The sequence below is a fragment of the Microcaecilia unicolor genome, chromosome 2 (assembly GCF_901765095.1).
Source record: "Microcaecilia unicolor chromosome 2, aMicUni1.1, whole genome shotgun sequence".
Taxonomy (NCBI): Eukaryota; Metazoa; Chordata; class Amphibia; order Gymnophiona; family Siphonopidae; genus Microcaecilia; species Microcaecilia unicolor.
In genome coordinates this window covers 466,645,128-466,663,539 of record NC_044032.1, presented here as the reverse complement: position 1 = coordinate 466,663,539, position 18,412 = coordinate 466,645,128, and the positions used below count along the sequence as shown (strand labels likewise).

The window sequence follows — 18,412 nt, the reverse complement described above, 5'->3', positions numbered from 1 at the left end:
ATTGGCATCAATGACTACCAAATTGCCCACCAAGAGCATCTTACCTCAGCTCTCTGCACAAGCAGGTACTTGTAGAGGAAATCTCTACCCTTCTACAGGACAATGCAGTTGAACCCGTACCATCAGGGGAAGAAAGGAAGGGATTCTATTCCAGGTACTTTTCTTGTGCCTGGGAAAATGGGGGGGAATTCTGTCCCATCCTAGACCTAAGGGCCCTGAACAAATTCCTGGTCAAAGAAAAGTTCAGGATGATTCCCTAGGCACTCTTCTTCCCGTGATTCAGGAAAAATATTGGCTGTGCTGTCTGGACTTGGAGGATGCCTATACCCATGTATCAATACTTTCCAGTCACAGGACGTTTCTCAGGTTCTGACTAGGGAAACACTACTACCAGTATCGTGTTCTGCCTTTTGGCCTCATGTCAGCTCCCAGGTTGTCACAAAATGTCTAGCAGTAGTTGCAGCATTGCTACACAGACTGGGAGTTTGCATGTTTCCCTACCTTGACAGTTGGTTGGTCAAGAGCACATAGTGGGGGGGGGGGGGGGGGGGGGGGGACCACAACAGTCAATGCAGAGAACTATTCAGATGTTGGATCTACTAGAGTTCGTCATAAACTACCCCAAGTCCCATATTCTCCTAGTACTGCAATTGGAGTACATAGGATCTCTGTTTGATACAGTGAAAGCTTGGGGTTTTCTGCCACAAGTGAGATCAGATACCTTGGTAGCAATCGCCTTGCAAGTTCGAAGCAGCAAGCAGATCACAGCTTGGCAGATGGTGAGATTGTTAGATCACATGGCCTCCACAGTGCATGTCACTCCCTTGGCTTATCTCCATTTGAGAGAGGCCCAGTGGACCCTAGCTTCGCAGTGGTCTCAGGCAGAAGGGAACCTAGCGGTTATCATCCAGGTCCCTCCAGAGTTGGGTTACTCCCTTCTCTGGTGGACAATTTGGTTGAATTTGACTGTGGGACTACCACTCCAAATTCTGCCTCCTCAGAAGGTGTTGATAACAGATACATCCAACCTGGGATGGGAGAGCTTATATCGATGGGCTCAGGAAACAAATCTCTATATCATCATCCTCGAGGTGAGGGTAATATGGAACGCTCTAAAGGCTTTCAGAGATTGGCTACAGAATCAAATTATTCTGATCCAAATGGACATTCAGATTGCAGTGTACTATGTGAACAAGGGGGGGGGGGGCAGGTGGGTAATGGCACCTACCTCTAGTGTAAGGAAGCGATAGGGATGTGGCAGTGGGCCTCCTTCATGGGATGGTCCTGTGAGCCATGTACCTACTGTAGCAGGAAAGGACAACAGCCTGGTGGACAGACTGAGCAGGGTCATGCACTTCACGAGTAATCTCTCAATAAGGGTGTAGCGTCCAAGTTTTTCCAAGAGTGGGGCACTCCCTCTGTGGATCTTTTTGCCACTCATCTCAACAACAAAGGCCCCCAGTTCTGTTTCAGGCTCAGGTCACATGGTAGACTAGTGTCAGATCCTTTCACCTACATTGAGGAACAGGTCTTCTGAATTCATATCCTCCAATACCTCTCATAGAGAAGACTCTGCTGAAACTTACGCAAGATCAGGGAAACTATGATCCTAATTGCCCCTTATTAGCCGAGGCAAATCTGGAGACTGGAGTGTTTTTTTGACCCCCATTATGCAGAATGAGGGATCCATTCGCCCTCACGGCATTGATGTTGAGAGTGTAAAATTTGTGTCCTTTAATCTGCCTGAGGGTGTTTCCAGAATCTTGCTTACTTCCAGGAAAGACTCCACTAAGAGGTGCTACTCTTTCAAATGGAAGAGGTTTGCTGACTGTTGTGAGGGAAAGGTCCTAGATTCTCTTACTTGCCCTACATAAAAACTGCTTGAATACCTCCTGCACCTCTCTGAGCCTGGTTTAAAAAACAATTCTGTAAGGGTTCATCTCTGTGCAATTAATGCTTACCATCTCCATGTAGGAGGTAGGCTCATCTCCGTTCAGCCTCTAGTTGTTAATTTTATGAAAGGTTTGCTATTCAAATTCAAATCAATTCTTGTATACCGCTAATATCCCTTTCCAGGGTTCAGTGCAGTTTAGATTCTAGGTGAGACAAAAGCAAATAGTGTTAGTGTGAGGTTTGAGAAGCATTAGAATTGGATTAAAAACATTAAGGAAAGGATAATGGATGATACTAGGAGGTAGAAGTCATGATGGATTGTTATGACAAAGCCCCCTGTCAAATCTCTTATGGTGTCATGGGATCTCAGCGTTGTTTTCACCCAGTTGATGAAAGCTCCATTTGAGCCGCTTGACTCCTTTCATCTGAAGTATCTGACCTGGAAAGTTGTGTTTTTGGTGGCAGTGTTTTTATTGAGCTAATCCACCTTACACTAAATTTCATCATAATAGAGTAGTTCTTTGCATGCACCTTAAGTTCCTTCTTGAGGTGGTGTCTGAGTTCGAACCAGTTGATTGTTCTGCCAATATTTTTCCCCAAACCATATGCCTATCTAGGTAAAAGCGTACTGCATACTTTAGAGTGGAAGCAAGCCTTAGCCTTCTATCTGGAATGGACTAAAGCTCATAGACATTCCAAGTTTTTTGTTTCTTTTGACCTGGACAGGATGGGGTGGCTATGGGCAAATGCACAAATTCCATTTGACTAGCAGGTTACATCTCCTTCACTTATACCCAGGTTGGGCTGACTCTAGAGAGATATCAAGGTTCATAATGTCAGGGCCGTGGCTATGTCAGTAGCCCACAAGGTCAGCCTCCATAGAGGAGATTTGCAAGGCTGCGACCTGGTCTTCCATTCACACATTTACATCTTACTACTTGAACAGGGTCCCCAACATGGTTTGTAAGGCAGTCCTACAGAATCTGATTGGTGTGTAGAATCCAACTGCATCCTCCTAGGCCCAGTTTTTTTTATGTTCCAGGCTGCACCTTCACAGCTAGTATGTATATAGTTTCAGGTTAATTGACTTTGAGGCCTTGATGTGCCAAGTTCCTGTTGTCCTAGCATTGTTGATTTCGGTGAGCCTGGTAGCTAGGGATTCCCACATACGAGAATTCAACTGGGCCTACTTGTCCTTGGAGAAAGCGAAGTTACTCACCAGTAGTAGATGTTCTCAGAGTACAGCAGGCCAGGTATTCTCACATACCCTCCCAGCTCCTCTAGGAGTTGTATTCCTTTAGCTATATTACCTGACTGAGGTACTCGCGAATTGGGCAAGAAGGCACCTTCACATGCGAGGTAAGACACTGCTAAAATTTCCTCGTAACTTCTATAACTAGCCAGCTTCCGCACCGGGGCTCCCTCAGATGTCGTCACCTACATGTGAGAATACCTGGTTTGCTGTTCTCGGAGAACACCTACTACAGGTGAGTATCTTTGTTATATGATCCACAATGGTGATTTATCGTTTTTCTGTAATCAATAGAAATAAAACAAAATAAAACATGGAAAAGAAAATAAGATGATACCTTTTTTATTGGACATAACTTAATACATTCCTTGATTAGCTTTCGAAGGTTGCCCTTCTTCCTCAGATCAGAAATAAGCAAATGTGTTAGATGACAGTATATATGTAAGTGAAACATCAAAGCATTTTAGTGACAGTCTAACAGGATGGGGGTGGATAGGTGAGAGGAGGGTGGCAAACAGAGCAAAACAAATTTATGGTTTATAATGGGCTAGAAAACCCAGATCCTTGTTAAGTCCTGTCTGTTGGGTGTCAAAATGTTCAATCATTTTGACTTCAAAGGTTTTACGTTCCTATATTGTTTTAAAGTTACCTTTCAAGATTCTTACTATGAAATCACTGGTACAGTGTTCTGATTTTGTAACGTGCTGCCTCACAGGGGTGGAATCCTGGCTGGCACTGGCATTCTTCATGTGATGTCTATGTAAATTAAATCTTGTCTTTAGCATCACGCTTGTTTCTCCAGTATAGCATCCTCCGTTACATTTTTTACACTGAATGATTTATACCATATTGGAAGATGAGCAAGTAAAGGATTCCTTTATGTTGAATATTTTTCCTTTGTGAATGACTGTGGGGTCCTGTGAAATGTTTTGGCATAGCTTGCAGCTGGATTTATTGCAAGGATGTGTGCCATTCTCTTCTTTTTGAGTCTGTGTTGGGAGTTTACTTCTGATTAGCTTGTGTTTTAAGTTGTGTGGCTGTTGGAAAGCAAGTACTGGTGGGGATGGGAATATCTCTTTCAGTAATTCATCCTCCTGGAGTAGAGGCTGAAGATCTTTATGATTTTTCTTAATTTTTCCAGCTCTGGGTTGTATGTCACTATAAGGGGGATTCTGTCTGTGGCTTTTTTTTTCTTTGTACTGTAGCAGATTTTCCCTGGGTATTTTGAGGGATGAGGCAATAGTTTTGGAGATTATTTTGGGGTTGTAGCCTTTCCGTTCGAAGGATGCAGTCAGGATTTCAAGGTATCTGTCTCTGTCCCTTGGGTCAGAGCAGATACAGTGGTATCTTGTGGCTTGGCTGTAAATAACAGATCTCTTTGTATTGTGAAGGGTGGAAGATGGAGTTGTGGAGGTAGCTGCATCTGTCTGGGGGTTTCTTGTATATGGATGTTTGTATATAGCCATCGCTGATTTAGACAGTGGTGTCCAAAAAATTGACTTTTTCTGGGGAGTAGTCAATTTTGAATCTGATTATAGGATGGTATGTATTGAAGAAATAGTAAAATTGTTTGAGTTTCTTCCCCCTCCGTCCAAATCATAAAAATGTCATCGATGTACCGGTAGTATTTTAGAGGTTTGGTCTGGTATGTATTCAGAAATGTCTCTTCCAGCTCAGCCATAAAAAGGTTGGCATATTGGGGTGCTGTCCTGGTGCCCATCGCAGTGCCCATTACTTGTAGATAGATATTATTGTTAAAGCGGAAGTAGTCGTGAGTTAAAATAAATTTGATTAATTTTGTAATAGTTTCTGGTGAGTATTGATGGTCCAGTGTGGATGTTTTTCTGGGAATAGACAATGACAGGAATCAGCAACTTTATTTTTAAATGGTTATGAATGTGATAAACATTGGCCTTCACTGTTTTTCCCTTTAGTAAATAAATATTCATGTTTTACTTTCAATTATTATACAGATAATTCTGACTCGGAAGACAGGCGAGGTAAGATGTGCACCTCATTGTCATCATCATTTCCTAGAAACCATGTAACCATGCGTCTTTACCATGCTAACATTGCTTCTCCTTTGCTCTGTAATGTTATTTCTTCTTTGAGTTCAGCATGCAGGCTTTGTTTTGCTTGGCTTTGTTTTCCATGTTCTCTTCTATTCAGACCTTAAAAGAAGGTTTTTAACAGTCTTATTGAAAGGCTCTGTAAAGACTTGAGCAGAAAAGAATTAAAATATTAAATGAGCAAATTTTTATCAACGCATGGATTTTCTGGAGCCCAGTGCAAGCAAAGGTTTATCCTGCTGAAGCTCAGAATTAACCAGTCTAAATGATGGCTCAGAGTTTTATCTCAGAGAAAACCTGCTATAGTGCCTCATACAGCAAAAAAATACTGGGCTGGCCCAGCAAGAAAAAATGTAGTCAAAGTAAAACCTGCAGAGTTGTTGGAAAGCATTGGGACCTTTAAAAATCACCAGAAGTTTATAGTGGAAACCTTTGAAATTGTATCTGTTAAGCATTATAAAGGCAACATATCTCTTTTTAGCTATTTTTATATGGCCTGAAATATATGTGGTCCTTTATGAATAATTACAGAAATGACTCAATGTTGAAGCAATTACGGTTCCCAAATTCTGCTTCATTCATTGTGTGGATTGTTAGTTATACTTTTCTTACAGAAGTGTGCATAGATTAGTTTTGCTCAGTTTTGCATGGGGTTTTTCATGTCATTTTATGTATGTGTGTGTGTATGCTATTTCGCATTAAAACTGGCAGCTCGGCTTGCTGATTATATCTGTGCTGCAAACCTTAACAAAACAAAAAAAGAAACATCCCCGTGTGAATTTTACTTAATTTATCATATCTCAAGCCATAGGCAGGAGCGATCCTAGTTGTTCCTATACCGCTGGCGCCATTTCTGAATTTCAGGAGTGACTGAGGATTTATTCTGCCCCATATGGATCCCAGGAATCAATGAAGATTAAAGAGAGGATGGGGAAACCAGAGCAGGCTTTTTTTTTCAGAGTTTGCTGTGTGAGTTTAATTGGGTACAGAGGGAGGCAGGCTTTAAATGAAACAAAAGAACAAGTGGAGAAAAAAAATGCAAAGCATGACTTAGAGAATATTTTCCAACTCCTTTGCGTGTGTGTCAGGGGTGTAGCTGGGGAGGGGGGGGGGGCTTGGGGACCTAGCCCCCTCCACTTCAGGCTCAGACCCCCTCCAAAATTGTGGCACTGGATGCCTAGTTGGCAGGGATAGTCAAGCCCCACCAACCAAAGAGATTTGCTGCCCAAGCTCTTGCCCATGCTGCAAGGAGTCAGCAGAGTGTTTCAGCCGCCGATGCAAGAATTTCCATGTGTGCTCAGATCATGCATTGAATGCTGTTTCGAATGGCAGATGGTGGGGATAAAAGCAGTTACAAAAATACAAAAAGATTTGGAGTAAATGCAAAAAGAATCCCTATACGGCACAAGAATGGAATAAAAGTATAGATCATTTCCACTCAAAGCAAAACTTAATAACTTTCACACTTAAGAAAAAAAAGTCTTAGGGGGTGGTAAACTGCATGGACTGGTAGGTACATCTTATCTGTCTTTCTGGGTGGACCTGTCTTTATCTGCCATCATTTACTATGGGGTCCTTTTACTAAGGTGTGCTGAAAAATGGCTTGCGGTAGTTTATGCGCGGGTTTTGGGCGCCTGTAAAAAAAGGCCTTTAAAAATTTTTTGCGCAAAATGGACGTGCGGCAAAATCAAAATTGCCGCATGTCCATTTTGGGTCTGCAACTTTATCGCCAGCCATTGACCTAGTGCTAAAGACTCACGCAGTAACCGGGCAGTAATGACCTTCGTGCGTCAAATGCCACTTGGTGCGCGTCCGATATGCACATCCGAAAGTAAAAATTGTTTTTCGGACGCCTACCAAAAATAAAATTACTGCAAGAGCCACACGGTAGCTGGGCAGTAATTCCATTTTTGCGCGCGTTGGGCATGTGTCGATGCTTACGCGACTTAGTAAAAGGGCCCCTATGTTACTAAAAACCCAAAGGAGAGGGACAGTATAGGGGATGAAGTACTTCTGTGCATGTTCTGAGACTTGGAGGTGATTATTGAATCTTAAGATGGCCAAACAGGTAGAAAAGGTGATGGCAAAAGCCAGAAGAATGCTTGGTTGCATAGGGAAAGGAATGGCCAGCAGGAAAAAAAAGGTGATAGTGCCTCTATGTAAGTCTCTGGTGAGACCCATTTAAAATACTGTGTACAGTTTATTTTATTTCAGATCATATGTTATATCAACCTTCAAATAATCAGAGTGGTTATAGGGATTGCATCTTCAAAGTAATGTAAACATAGTGTGTTTTTTCTAGCAAAAAAGGTGCCGCCACCCTTCAGGGGTGGGGTGGTCACTGAGGGACTCACCCCACAATAGCCAACCCCCCTGCAACCAGTCACAGAATCTAAAAGCAGAATTGGTGTGTAAGGCCTGAGCTAGTGGTTAGGGTGGTGGACTTTGGTCCTGGGGAACTGAGGAACTGAGTTCAATTCCCACTTCAGGCACAGGCAGCTCCTTGTGACTCTGGGCAAGTCACCTAACCCTCCATTGCCCCATGTAAGCCGCATTGAGCCTGCCATGAGTGGGAAAGTGCGGGGTACAAATGTAACATGATTTCATTAAACTTGGGGACCATGGGCCAATTGTAGCAGACAATGGAAAAGGAGCCGGTAATCAGTACCCCCAAGTACCCCCTCAAAAAAAGCCCTGTGTAAACAAGATGGATTTGGTCAGAATCTGGTCTTTTGTCAAAGGGTTTTAATATGTATACTTTGCAAGAAAAGTGGTAGAGGGGAGATATGATAGAGACATTTAAATACCTCCATGACAGAAGTGCACAGGAGGTAAGTCTATTAACTGAAAGGAAGTTTGGGAATGAAGGGACATGGGATGAAGGTGAAAGGTGACAGACTCAGAAGTAATCTAAAGTACACCACCTCGAGTGACTTCTTTTAAAAAGGTAGTAAATAAATCCTAATAAATAAGGAAACACTACTTTACGGAAACAGTAGCGGATGCAAGGAGCAGTGTCCCAGTGGAGGTGGTGTAATGGAGGCTATATTTGAATTCAAGAAAGCAGGGGACAAGCACATAGGATCTCTTTTTTTTTTATTATACTTTTAATAATAATAATACAAGTTAAATCACTTGAGCAGAAAATGGTACTAATACTAAGAGAAATACAGAAATACAAGTTATATAGGAAAAAAAATTTCTTATTAGCACCAATTAAAGTCCACAACAGAGGAGTCCAAAGATGCAGATATGGAGACAACAAAAGGAAAATAGAAAATTTCAATCACTTAGATCGAGACGTTTTTGTTTTTAAGCACGGGAAAAAAAATTATGAGACCTTTTTATTTGATGATATAAATGAGGCCAGTTGTGAAGGTTCAAAATATACATATTTTACAGATTGATATGAAACCAAACATCTGCAGGGATATTTTAAATAAAAAGTTGCTCCTATTTGCAATGTGTCCTGTTTTAGTTGTAGAAATGTTTTCCTACGATTTTGCGTTTCCCTTGCAAGGTCAGGAAATATTCGAGCAGGTAATCCTTTAAAAAGTTTTTCTTTTGTCTGAAAAATTTTTCTCAATATCCAAACCTTGTCTGAGCATAACGCAAACGTAGCTAAAAGGGTAGATGCTGTAATTTGCTCTGAGTCAGAAGTTTCTAGCATAGCTGAAACATCTAACAAATGATTATTTCCTTTGTCTTGCTGGATCTTTTCTGTCTTTGTGGGAATATAGAAAACCTGAGTCACTGGAGGGACATGTTCGTCTGTTATACCTAGAACTTCTTTAAAGTAAAGTTTCAACATTTCCTTTGGGGAGATCATAGTATGAAAAGGGAAATTTATAAAACGCAAGTTGTTACCACGAGAAGCATTTTCCAAAAGCTCTGATTTCCTCCGCAGATTTAACAAGTCTTTAACCATTGTCGTTTGTACTGCTTGTACCTGCTGTAATTCTTTCTCCACTTTGTTTACTTGCATCGACAACGCTTTAACTTCAGTGTCCATTTCTTTAACTTTCTCAGTGACCACAACCAATTCTTCTTTCACTTGATTTACTTGTGGGCATAATGCTTTACCAAGATCCGCTATCAACAACCACAAACTGTCCAATGTAACTTTCACAGGTTTTTTTTTTGAAAAGTTTTAAGTAATATATCCTCTGACTCACCCAGTTGGTATATTTTCCCCTTCATAACCGCTCCTCGATTATCCTCCGCAGTTCTTGTAACGGCCTGAGCAGTTGAGGTGGGAGTCACAATTCTCCCACTCTCCCCCGACGAGTGTGGACTTGCCTCCTGTCCAGTTAAACCTATCGACGCTTCGGAACTGTGGTCTACTGGAGCCGATAACAGGGAACTGCTCTGTACCGGTTGAGGAGGCGGTTCTCTGCTGTCGATGCCCGAAATGACCAGATGACCACCGGAGAGAATCGGGGTTGACCTCCCGTTACTCTCCCAGTGGTCACTAACCCCCCTCCCACCCTCAAAAAAACATCTTTAAAAATATTTTGTGCCAGCCTCTATTCTAGCCTCAGATGTCATACTCAGGTCTGTGACAGCAGTATGCAGGTCCCTGGAGCAGTTTTAGTGGGTGCAGTGCACTTCAGACAGGTGGACCCAGCCCCATTCCCCCCCCTACCTGTTATGTTTGTGGAAGAAACAGTGAGCCCTCCAAAACCCACTGTACCCACATCACCCGTAAGGGCTATGGTAGTGGTGTACAGTTGTGGGAGGTGGGTTTTGGGGGGGCTTAGGACACAAGGTAAAGGAGCTATGTTCCTGGGAGCAATTTATGGAGTCCACTGCAGTGCCCCCTAGGGTGCCTGGTTGGTGTCCTGGCACGTCAGGGGGACCAGTGCACTACAAATGCTGGATCCTCCCAAGTCTAAATGGCTTGCATTTGGTCGTTTCTGAGATGGACGTCCTTGGTTTTGAAAATCGCCGAAAATCAGAAACATCCATGTCTAAGGACAATCAAATCTAGGGACGACCAAATTTAAGGATTTGGACGTCCCTGATGATATTTTCGAGATGAAAGATGGACGTCCATCTTGTTTCGAAAATACGGGTTTCCCCGCCCCTGGATTGGGACGTTTTGCAAGGATGTCCAAATCAAAACTTGGATGTTCCTTTCGAAAATGCCCCTCCACGTATACTATGGTACCTACATTCCTTTATAGAATACGCACCACCTAGGTGCACTAATACAGAACCACCACCCCCATATGGCTTCCGTAAAAAGCTATCAACTCATACGTTTTGTTCTTGGCCTTTATTTTTTCAGTCGTGATTATATCGTTTAGTACGTGTGGTGTTGCAGTGGAGTCCAGCAGTTTCCTGTTTACAGCTCAGGTCATTTGGAGCCAGGACTGGGATTTGAAGTAATGTTTTTAAAATAACATTTTATTTAACCCTGGCAAAGTTTGACTCTCTTCCTAGTACACTGCGTGAAAGGAAGGAGATCTATGGTACAGAATGGGCTAAGTACTGGAAATGGAAGGAAAGGAAAGGGGAGAGTACAATAAATAAGAGGCTGACTTGACCATGGGCCCCTTTTACTATGCGCGCTGAACGTGCACCAAATTGGAGTTACCGCCTGGCTACCACGTGGCCCTTGTGGTAATTTCAATTTTGGCGCGCGTTTGAAAATTTTTTTTAATTTTCTGACGTGCGTAATGGACGCGCGTAGGTCATTACCGCCCAGATTCTTTACTGCTAGGTCTAAGGCTGGTGGTAAGGTCTCAGACCCAAAAATGGACGTGTGGCAATTTTGATTTTGCCGCACGTTCATTTTCGGCAAAAAAAAGGTGCGCTAAAAAATGGATTGGCGCACACCCAAAACCAGCACCTACACTACCCCAAGCCATTTTTTAGCGCATCTTTGTAAAAGGACCCCCTAAATCGTTATACATAGCAGTGTATCAATATTTTCATCTTGTATTTTTTCTTTTTTTATTATTTCTTTATACAAATACAGAAAGAGAAAATAAAGAAATCACAGGAAAGTGCAGAGTAGTCATGTAATAGAAAAGGAAAATTGTCTACTCTAAGCAATAATTTACCAAACTGCTGGCAACCTCCTTACAATTACAGCGCTTGAGGTAGGGGGCGGAGGAGAAGCAAAAACTCAGAAGTACAGATCTAATTTGAAAGAACACTAAGAGAGAGATCCAAGATGGCGTTTTGAGGAGAGATATACCTGCTGGCGCTCTCGTCCCCAGCGTGTTGCGAGTTCTTTCGGGCTCCAATGGGTAAGAGGAGAGCGAAGATCTGTGGGCTACCCCCGATGAGAGAAGCCACGTTGGAGTGTTTTCGGGCTCCACCAGGTCCTACACTATCTGACTTTTCGCCCTTGCCTGTGGTGGAAGCTTCGGGGGGCAGTTTGAGTGGGGTCTCCATGAGCCCCGTAGATCGTGCGGCTCCCCTGCAACCCGGAAGCAGCTATGCAGTGGGCGAGTGAATGGCTGGGGCTCTTCCGAATGGAGAGTTTGGCATTCAAAGGGGCTGTGGAAGGGTAGATATGCAGTCTCAGCTAGTTTGGTTGTCCAGTTTGCTTCCAGAAAGAAGCTGTGGTGAGTTGGGCTGTATGTAGAAAGTGCAAGACTAGGGATCGTTGATTCTTTGAGACCTTTTCTTCCTCCCATTTTACTAGTAAGCACAAATGTGGAGTTAGTATAATACATATTCCTATATTTGCATGACACTTTCTCTAAGGTTCTCCAACAATTTTGAGACCTTTTCTTCCTCCCGTTTTTCCAATAAGCACAAATGTGGAGTTAGTATAATCCATATTTCTATAACTGCATGACACTTGCTGTACTCTTCTCCAACAATTTTGAACCCTATCACAGCTCACTACACATGCTGATGGTCATTCATCATCCCACTGCCCCTCCATCTTCTGGGATCTGTTATTCTGAATCTGGGGAAAAAAACCCCAAAACAAACCCAAGGGTATCTGTCTGTGTGATGAAGTAGTTTATCCAGGAGTATCTGACTTTTATTACAGATTGAGAGTTTTGATGTCTGCATCCAGATCTGCTGCCAGTCCTCCTCATCTAGCTCCAGAATCAGATTCCAATTTCATGAGCTTGGGGTCATTTTCTAGCTTGCCATGAAACTTCATTTTCTATACTCTCCCCCAGCATATACCTAGTCTGGTCATTGCCGCTGTGCACCAGGGTCCTTTCAAAACATTGCAGTCATTGGGCCTTGAATCTAGGCACTAGATTTTACCTTTAGACAATGACTTTGATGTCCTTCCAGGAACTGTGAGTGCTATCTCAACATAATCCCCAGCCAGCCTTGGGAGTGGAAGACCTGATATGAAAATTGAAGCTGGGGCCTTCTGCATCATCAAGAGGGTGGGCACTAAATATCATAAAATAGTGATTTCGTATATAGGATCACTCAGTGTGTCACTATTGATGTGCACCCACAGGTGCAGCTAAAGAGCTACTATTGCTTCAACTAATGACCATGATCACACATCCCTGTGGTCCTATATGTGAACTAAATCAACTGGAACTTGCCGCACAGCCATTTCCTGCAGAAAAGAAAGACTACCCTTTTACCAGCTGTGGTAAAAGTGGCCTTGGCTTGGGTCAAAAACACGCGCAGACGCCAGCGCAGGCCCCCTTTTGCCGCAGCTTGGTAAAAGGGACTCACAGTTTGTATGTGCTGTGATGTACAGGAATGGCTCCGGTTGTAGGGGCATTACTTTTTTTTCCTTCAAGATTGCTTAAACCACTCTGGAGCGCAATCCAGAGCCGGAAACTAATCGTGTCTGGATTTTCCTTTTTTCCAGTCTACACAACAAACAGCAAAACACAGTCTCCCTAAAGTAACAGTTGTTTGCAATCCACCAAAGAATATTTGGAGCTGAAATTAGTCTATTGTCTTTTAAAAGTTCAGCTTTAGAAATGACGATGTAATCTTTAAATTTGCATCCAGCAGAAGATGTTAGCTTCCTCTGCTTATTATTCAGAGGAGCTTTCTTCAACATATTTTACAAATCTGTGCACCATAATCCTTTTCAGAAAACGTATAGATTAAACTTTCAGCTCTTTTCCACTGACATAGCTCCAAACAAGTTGGGTCTACAGCTTACCTCCCTCTCCACAGCTTTCACTAACTGTAGGCCTCCCACGGCTGCCAGTATCAGAATTGTTCCTTAAAGTTGAAACAAGTGCTTACTGCTCTCTTCAGAGATTATTCCATGGCAATGTATATGATATCTTCGGGAGGCTGTTCTTCTTCCTCAATGAACTCCACTCTTTCTTCTTCTAGGGGAAGCTCAGTGCTCATGAGTTCCTCCCCTCTCCCTGTCTGAACATCATCTTTATCAGATGTTGTAGGGTAGAGGTCCTCTTCCCAGCCTCTCTTTGGCTCCATCGCATATTGTCTTAGTAGCCAGGGGAACTGAGCATCATCCTTACCCCTCACTTCTGCCTGTTCTCAGTCTAGCAGGGTGTTGCAGATTATTCCGTTCTGGTGGTCAGCCAAGCTTTTCCTTCCCCCCAGTGGTCCTAAACATGTACTGTCTAGAGCTGGGCCTTTATTTGCTATTATCACTACAGCATATAAGTTTACTTAAACTGAGTGCAGGTGTTACTGTTTACATGCATACTTAATTTACGAATTGTATAAACCAGAAGTTGGTGTGTGCTAAACAGCAGATGTGCATAAATTCCCTAGAGTAATTTTTAGAGCAGAATTATGTGCTTGCTTTTATTTTGACATGATGATATGACCTCTTGATCTTGAGTCTAAATAATTCTAAACTACAGATTGTCTATAATGTTTGACTGTTTTGTTTTTTGCTCCTACAGATGAGACGCCCATCATAGCCGTAATTGTGGCTCTGTCCTCCCTGCTTGTTATAGTATTTATTATTATTGTTCTCTACATGTTAAGGTAAGGAAGTAAACTCTTTGCATGCATTTCCTCTTCATCCATCTTGCTTTTCTGACATTACACATCATTCAACAGGGTTCACATCACAGATATGTAATTGAAAGCATATGCAGGGAGTCAGAGTATTTTTAAATCTTGAAGCCTTTTCTTCTGTTGTATTTTCTTTTTACCCAGATTAAATTAATTAAAGTAATAAATCTAAAAGCCAAATGAAAATTCTGGGAGTCCCAGGATTTTGGTGTTTTGGGGTTTCAAGATTTGGGTACTTGTTTAGTAATTGTTCCTGCTACTAAATGGAATATCAATTTAAATAAATGCAATGAAAAACTGATCTGTTTCTGTTTTGTTCGTTTGTGTGTATGTGGTTTTTTTTTTTTAGCATTTTTTAAAAACAATGTTCGTAACAAACAGCCTCCTGGGAAGTGTTTGATTTATTAATGGACTAAGTTGTAGGAAGATATTCTTCCTGGATTACCTTTTCTATTTTTGTTTGTGCTTTTTGTTGATACTCACTCTCTTTTAATGTAGACTAGTAGAATTTTATTTATTATAATTGTTTTTTGTTGTTTCTTTTGTTAGAGGCATGTTTTCAAAGCACTTAGACTTACAAAATTACAAAGAGGTGTATTTTCAAAGCACTTACTACAAAGTTATATAGTAATCAATTGAATGGGCATCTCTAGCGTTTAGTGCGTCCTGATCATTAGCGCACGCTAAGAACACTAGCGTGCCTTAGTAAAAGATCCCCTAAGTGCTTTGACAATGAGCCCGATAGTAGTTTTGCTTTTTGTTATTTGCATTTGCAATCTAAAAAAAAATCTTTAATTAAAAAAATAAAAAGCTTCCTAGCTGATAGAAAGCACTTAGGGCCCTGTTTACTAAAGCATGTTAGTGTTTTTAACGCACCTACAATTAGCGCGCATGCTAACCGTGTAGTCGAGTATATAGTTAACGTACATTAAAGACTCTAATGCGCCTATAACGTGGCTTAGTAAACAGGGCCCTAAATTTTTATTTTGTATTTATTTTATTTATTTTACCATCCATCTCTCTTTACCTCCTGTTTTCAGTAGTTCATTACAGTGTATTTGTCAGTGACTTTTTTTTTTTTGAAAGCTAGTCATTTGTTGGAAGGTTGCTCTAAGATCTGTTTGAGAGCTTTCAGTTCTGATGTGAGTGCTGCATTATTTCTGAACTTGTTATCCTTCGGGCTCTGAACCAATAAATGAACACAGGCACAAAGCCTTTGCTCATCTAGTAGTTTCATTTTTCATTCCCACTTTCAATGCCGTGCTGTCTTGTTTTAACTATGCACCTGTAGTCTCTACTTTCAGCCATAAGTAATTCAAACATCGTTGGGGATACGTATGTAAAATCTATTATTGCTTAACTTTTCCTTTCCAGTTGTCTGTATTTGTATGCCACGCAAAAGAAATGGTCTCTAGTATTACACAGCTGCAACTTGTTTTATTGGTCTTTTATATTGTAACGTACCTCTATGTATCTTGTCTCTAATATCATATTTTAAAAAATGGTTGAATTGGTACAGTGGTTTAAGTTCAATAACCAAGGATGAAGCCTTGATGAATGGCAGTACAGCTTTTTGAGTTTCAAACTTGTGCTTATTCACCCATTTTTCTGTGTCCAGTTGACACAGATGCACTTGTACCTTGGAGGTACTTAGATGCATGCGTACACCTCTGAAGGCAAAACCTAAAGCATGTAATACCGAGACCTTACAAAGGGACTCAGGTCATCTCTGCTCCACCTGGTGAGAGACAGATAATTTAACAAGGACCTTTCAGGAGCCTCCTGTCAGCATATTTTTGCCAAGAGCACAACTTTATCGAGGCAGATTAGGTTAAGAGGTCAAAAGTGGTAGATGTGGAAACAAAAGTAACGTTCTAGAGATTTTGTAGAAACACTTGGTATGCTTTTAAAAGAGATTTTGTAACCACAGCTGTAATATGTGTTAAGCCTGGTTGTCAAGAATTGTTATTTATGTCTCTCTTTTGGATGCATTGCAAGAGTGGGATTGGCAACTATTCATGATAACTGAAAATGTTTTAGTCATTCTGTGTTAAAAGGAAACAATGATGTTCTGCAGGCTTATTTATTTTTTTGTTTGGATTTAGTTCACACCCTTTTAGTAGTTTTGTGCTAGGAAGCAGAAACTAACTAAAAACATACCATGATTGTTATCTAAAACTTAGATCATGATGTAGGTGTTGGTGAACTGCGAGGGTTTTCCTCATTGTGATTGCGGATAAAAGGAATACTCAACTTATATCTAACTGATAGCATTACAGTGCAGTCAGTCTGGTTTTAGATTCCAGCGACGACTCCAGTTTGTGCCTGTCTATACTAGGAAGTACTAATATACACCCTTTTTTTAGGGGGGGGGGGGGGGGTAGGATCTTCTGAAAGTGCTGGAAACATTTGTTGCAAGTTTTCCAAATGACTGCAGCTTTCTTATCTCCTCTTTTACCTCTTTAGATGATAAAAGAATAGCTGGCAGAGCGCAGGTTTCCGTGTTGAATGTTTTGGGTTTTTTTTAAAGGGGGGGTTATGAACACTGAATCCAGAAGAATCATAAGCATATGCCACAGATTTTTGAAGGTCCTGTCTTATTTTTCCACAGACAGTATTCCCCCCCTCTCTTAGTGTATAGTTTTGGGAAGAGTTCATCACATTGAAATAGTAGTTCTGAGTGTTTTACATTCTTTTCTCCTGAGCAGGACAGTGAGATCCCTGACTCATGGATCTTTGTTTGGTTGCCTTGTACAGCTCATGAAGCACCCATCACAGAAGAGAAAAACACACTGTGTATAATTACTACCAACCATTTATTATACAACTGCCTTAAAAACGAATTAGCCAGAATGCTTCATATGGTATCTCTTTATGTACATTCCCCCTGATATTTAAAGCTGTTTAACTGGACAAACACGGCCGCTGACCGGTTAAATAGCATATCGACACCTAACCACTAATAGCGGAGTTATCTCCTGCTAAATATTTCCAGTTAGTACCTACCATATAACCAGCTATATTTTGCGACTTATCCAGTTAGGCGCTGATATTCAGCGCCTAACTGGATAAGTTTAACAGTCAAATAGGACCGCACAAATAGCAGTCCTATCTTAACTGTGTGGTCAGCTTTTATTGTCCTTTCCTTCAGTGAGGAAGGTCAGGTTTATTACAATTTTGCCATCTTCTATTTCTTATCAGGCCTCCATTTTTGCAATTCTTTACAGTTGGAACTTAGGGCAAGTAGTGATTTTTATGTTTTGCAAAGGTTGCTTAAAACTTTTCTATTTAAGAATTAAGTGGTGGGTTCGTTTAACTGAGTAGTTTGTATAGGTTACATTGTGCCTATTTTTAAGTGTGTGGTATTGTTTGTAACGAATTGTATTATCTGAACTCTTTTATCGGTATTTGTAGGTTATAAGTTTTGTGTAAAATAAAACTGTGGACCACAAAATTATGTTAGCACGATTTAACAAAAAAAAAAAAAAAAAATGGTATCTGTGGCACAGTACTTGCCTGGTTCAGATTTTATCTCTCAGATAGGTACCAGGGCATGCTGTTCGGCAGTACCTCATCTCCAACTTCAACACAGAACTATTGGGTATATTGAGGATTGATACTGTCGCCTATTTTGTTTAATATCTACCTCAAGCCACCAGCTGAGCTGATGCGGTCGCTGGATACTCAGTTCTGCATCTGTGCTGATAATGTGCAACTACTCATACCCATTGAATTAAACTTACCTAAGGCCCTGAATAAACTGACTACCTAACAGTGGTTCAAGAATGGTTTAAAAACAACAAAATGTGCCCAAATCCAAATGAAACAGAGCTCCTTTGGGTTCCTAACATAAGCAGTCACATCATAGACCAGGGGTGGGCAACCTGTGGTCCACCACTGAATTTTATGCAGCCTGCGAGACCATGGGAAGTATACAAAGAAAACATTTAACCAGAGTTTGGGGGATTTTAAATAGTGTATTTCACAAATATTTTCAGAATAGCCACTCTAGCAGTTTGTTTCCATTGTCTTTAGTTACATTTTTACTTATTTGTCACAGCAGATCTATGGCACCCTGTGCATTTCCAGTTCCAACATTACCTAATGTTGCGGCCCGCCAGGGATAGTACTGATAGTCATACGGCCCTCTGTGTATAGAAGTTGGCCACCCTGTCCCAGACAGCACGATCTCTTTTGGGAGATACAAACTCCCCTGATTGGACTCCACACTTAATGCTGATTCTCC

At 41.4% G+C, this 18,412-nt stretch overlaps 1 protein-coding gene across 5 annotated transcripts in view; it reads left to right on the top strand.

The window, feature by feature from the left end:
- The window catches only part of PTPRA (protein tyrosine phosphatase receptor type A), a 373,699-nt gene that overhangs the window by 140,763 nt on the left and 214,524 nt on the right, over window positions 1–18,412 (top strand). For 4 of the 5 annotated variants that reach the window (XM_030191011.1, XM_030191010.1, XM_030191008.1 and 1 more), the window contains exons 7-8: window positions 5,119–5,145; window positions 14,052–14,136. In XM_030191011.1, the coding sequence (XP_030046871.1) occupies window positions 5,119–5,145; window positions 14,052–14,136 (112 nt within the window). The remainder of the gene's footprint in view (window positions 1–5,118; window positions 5,146–14,051; window positions 14,137–18,412) is intronic. The other variant, XM_030191012.1, reaches the window with a different exon arrangement.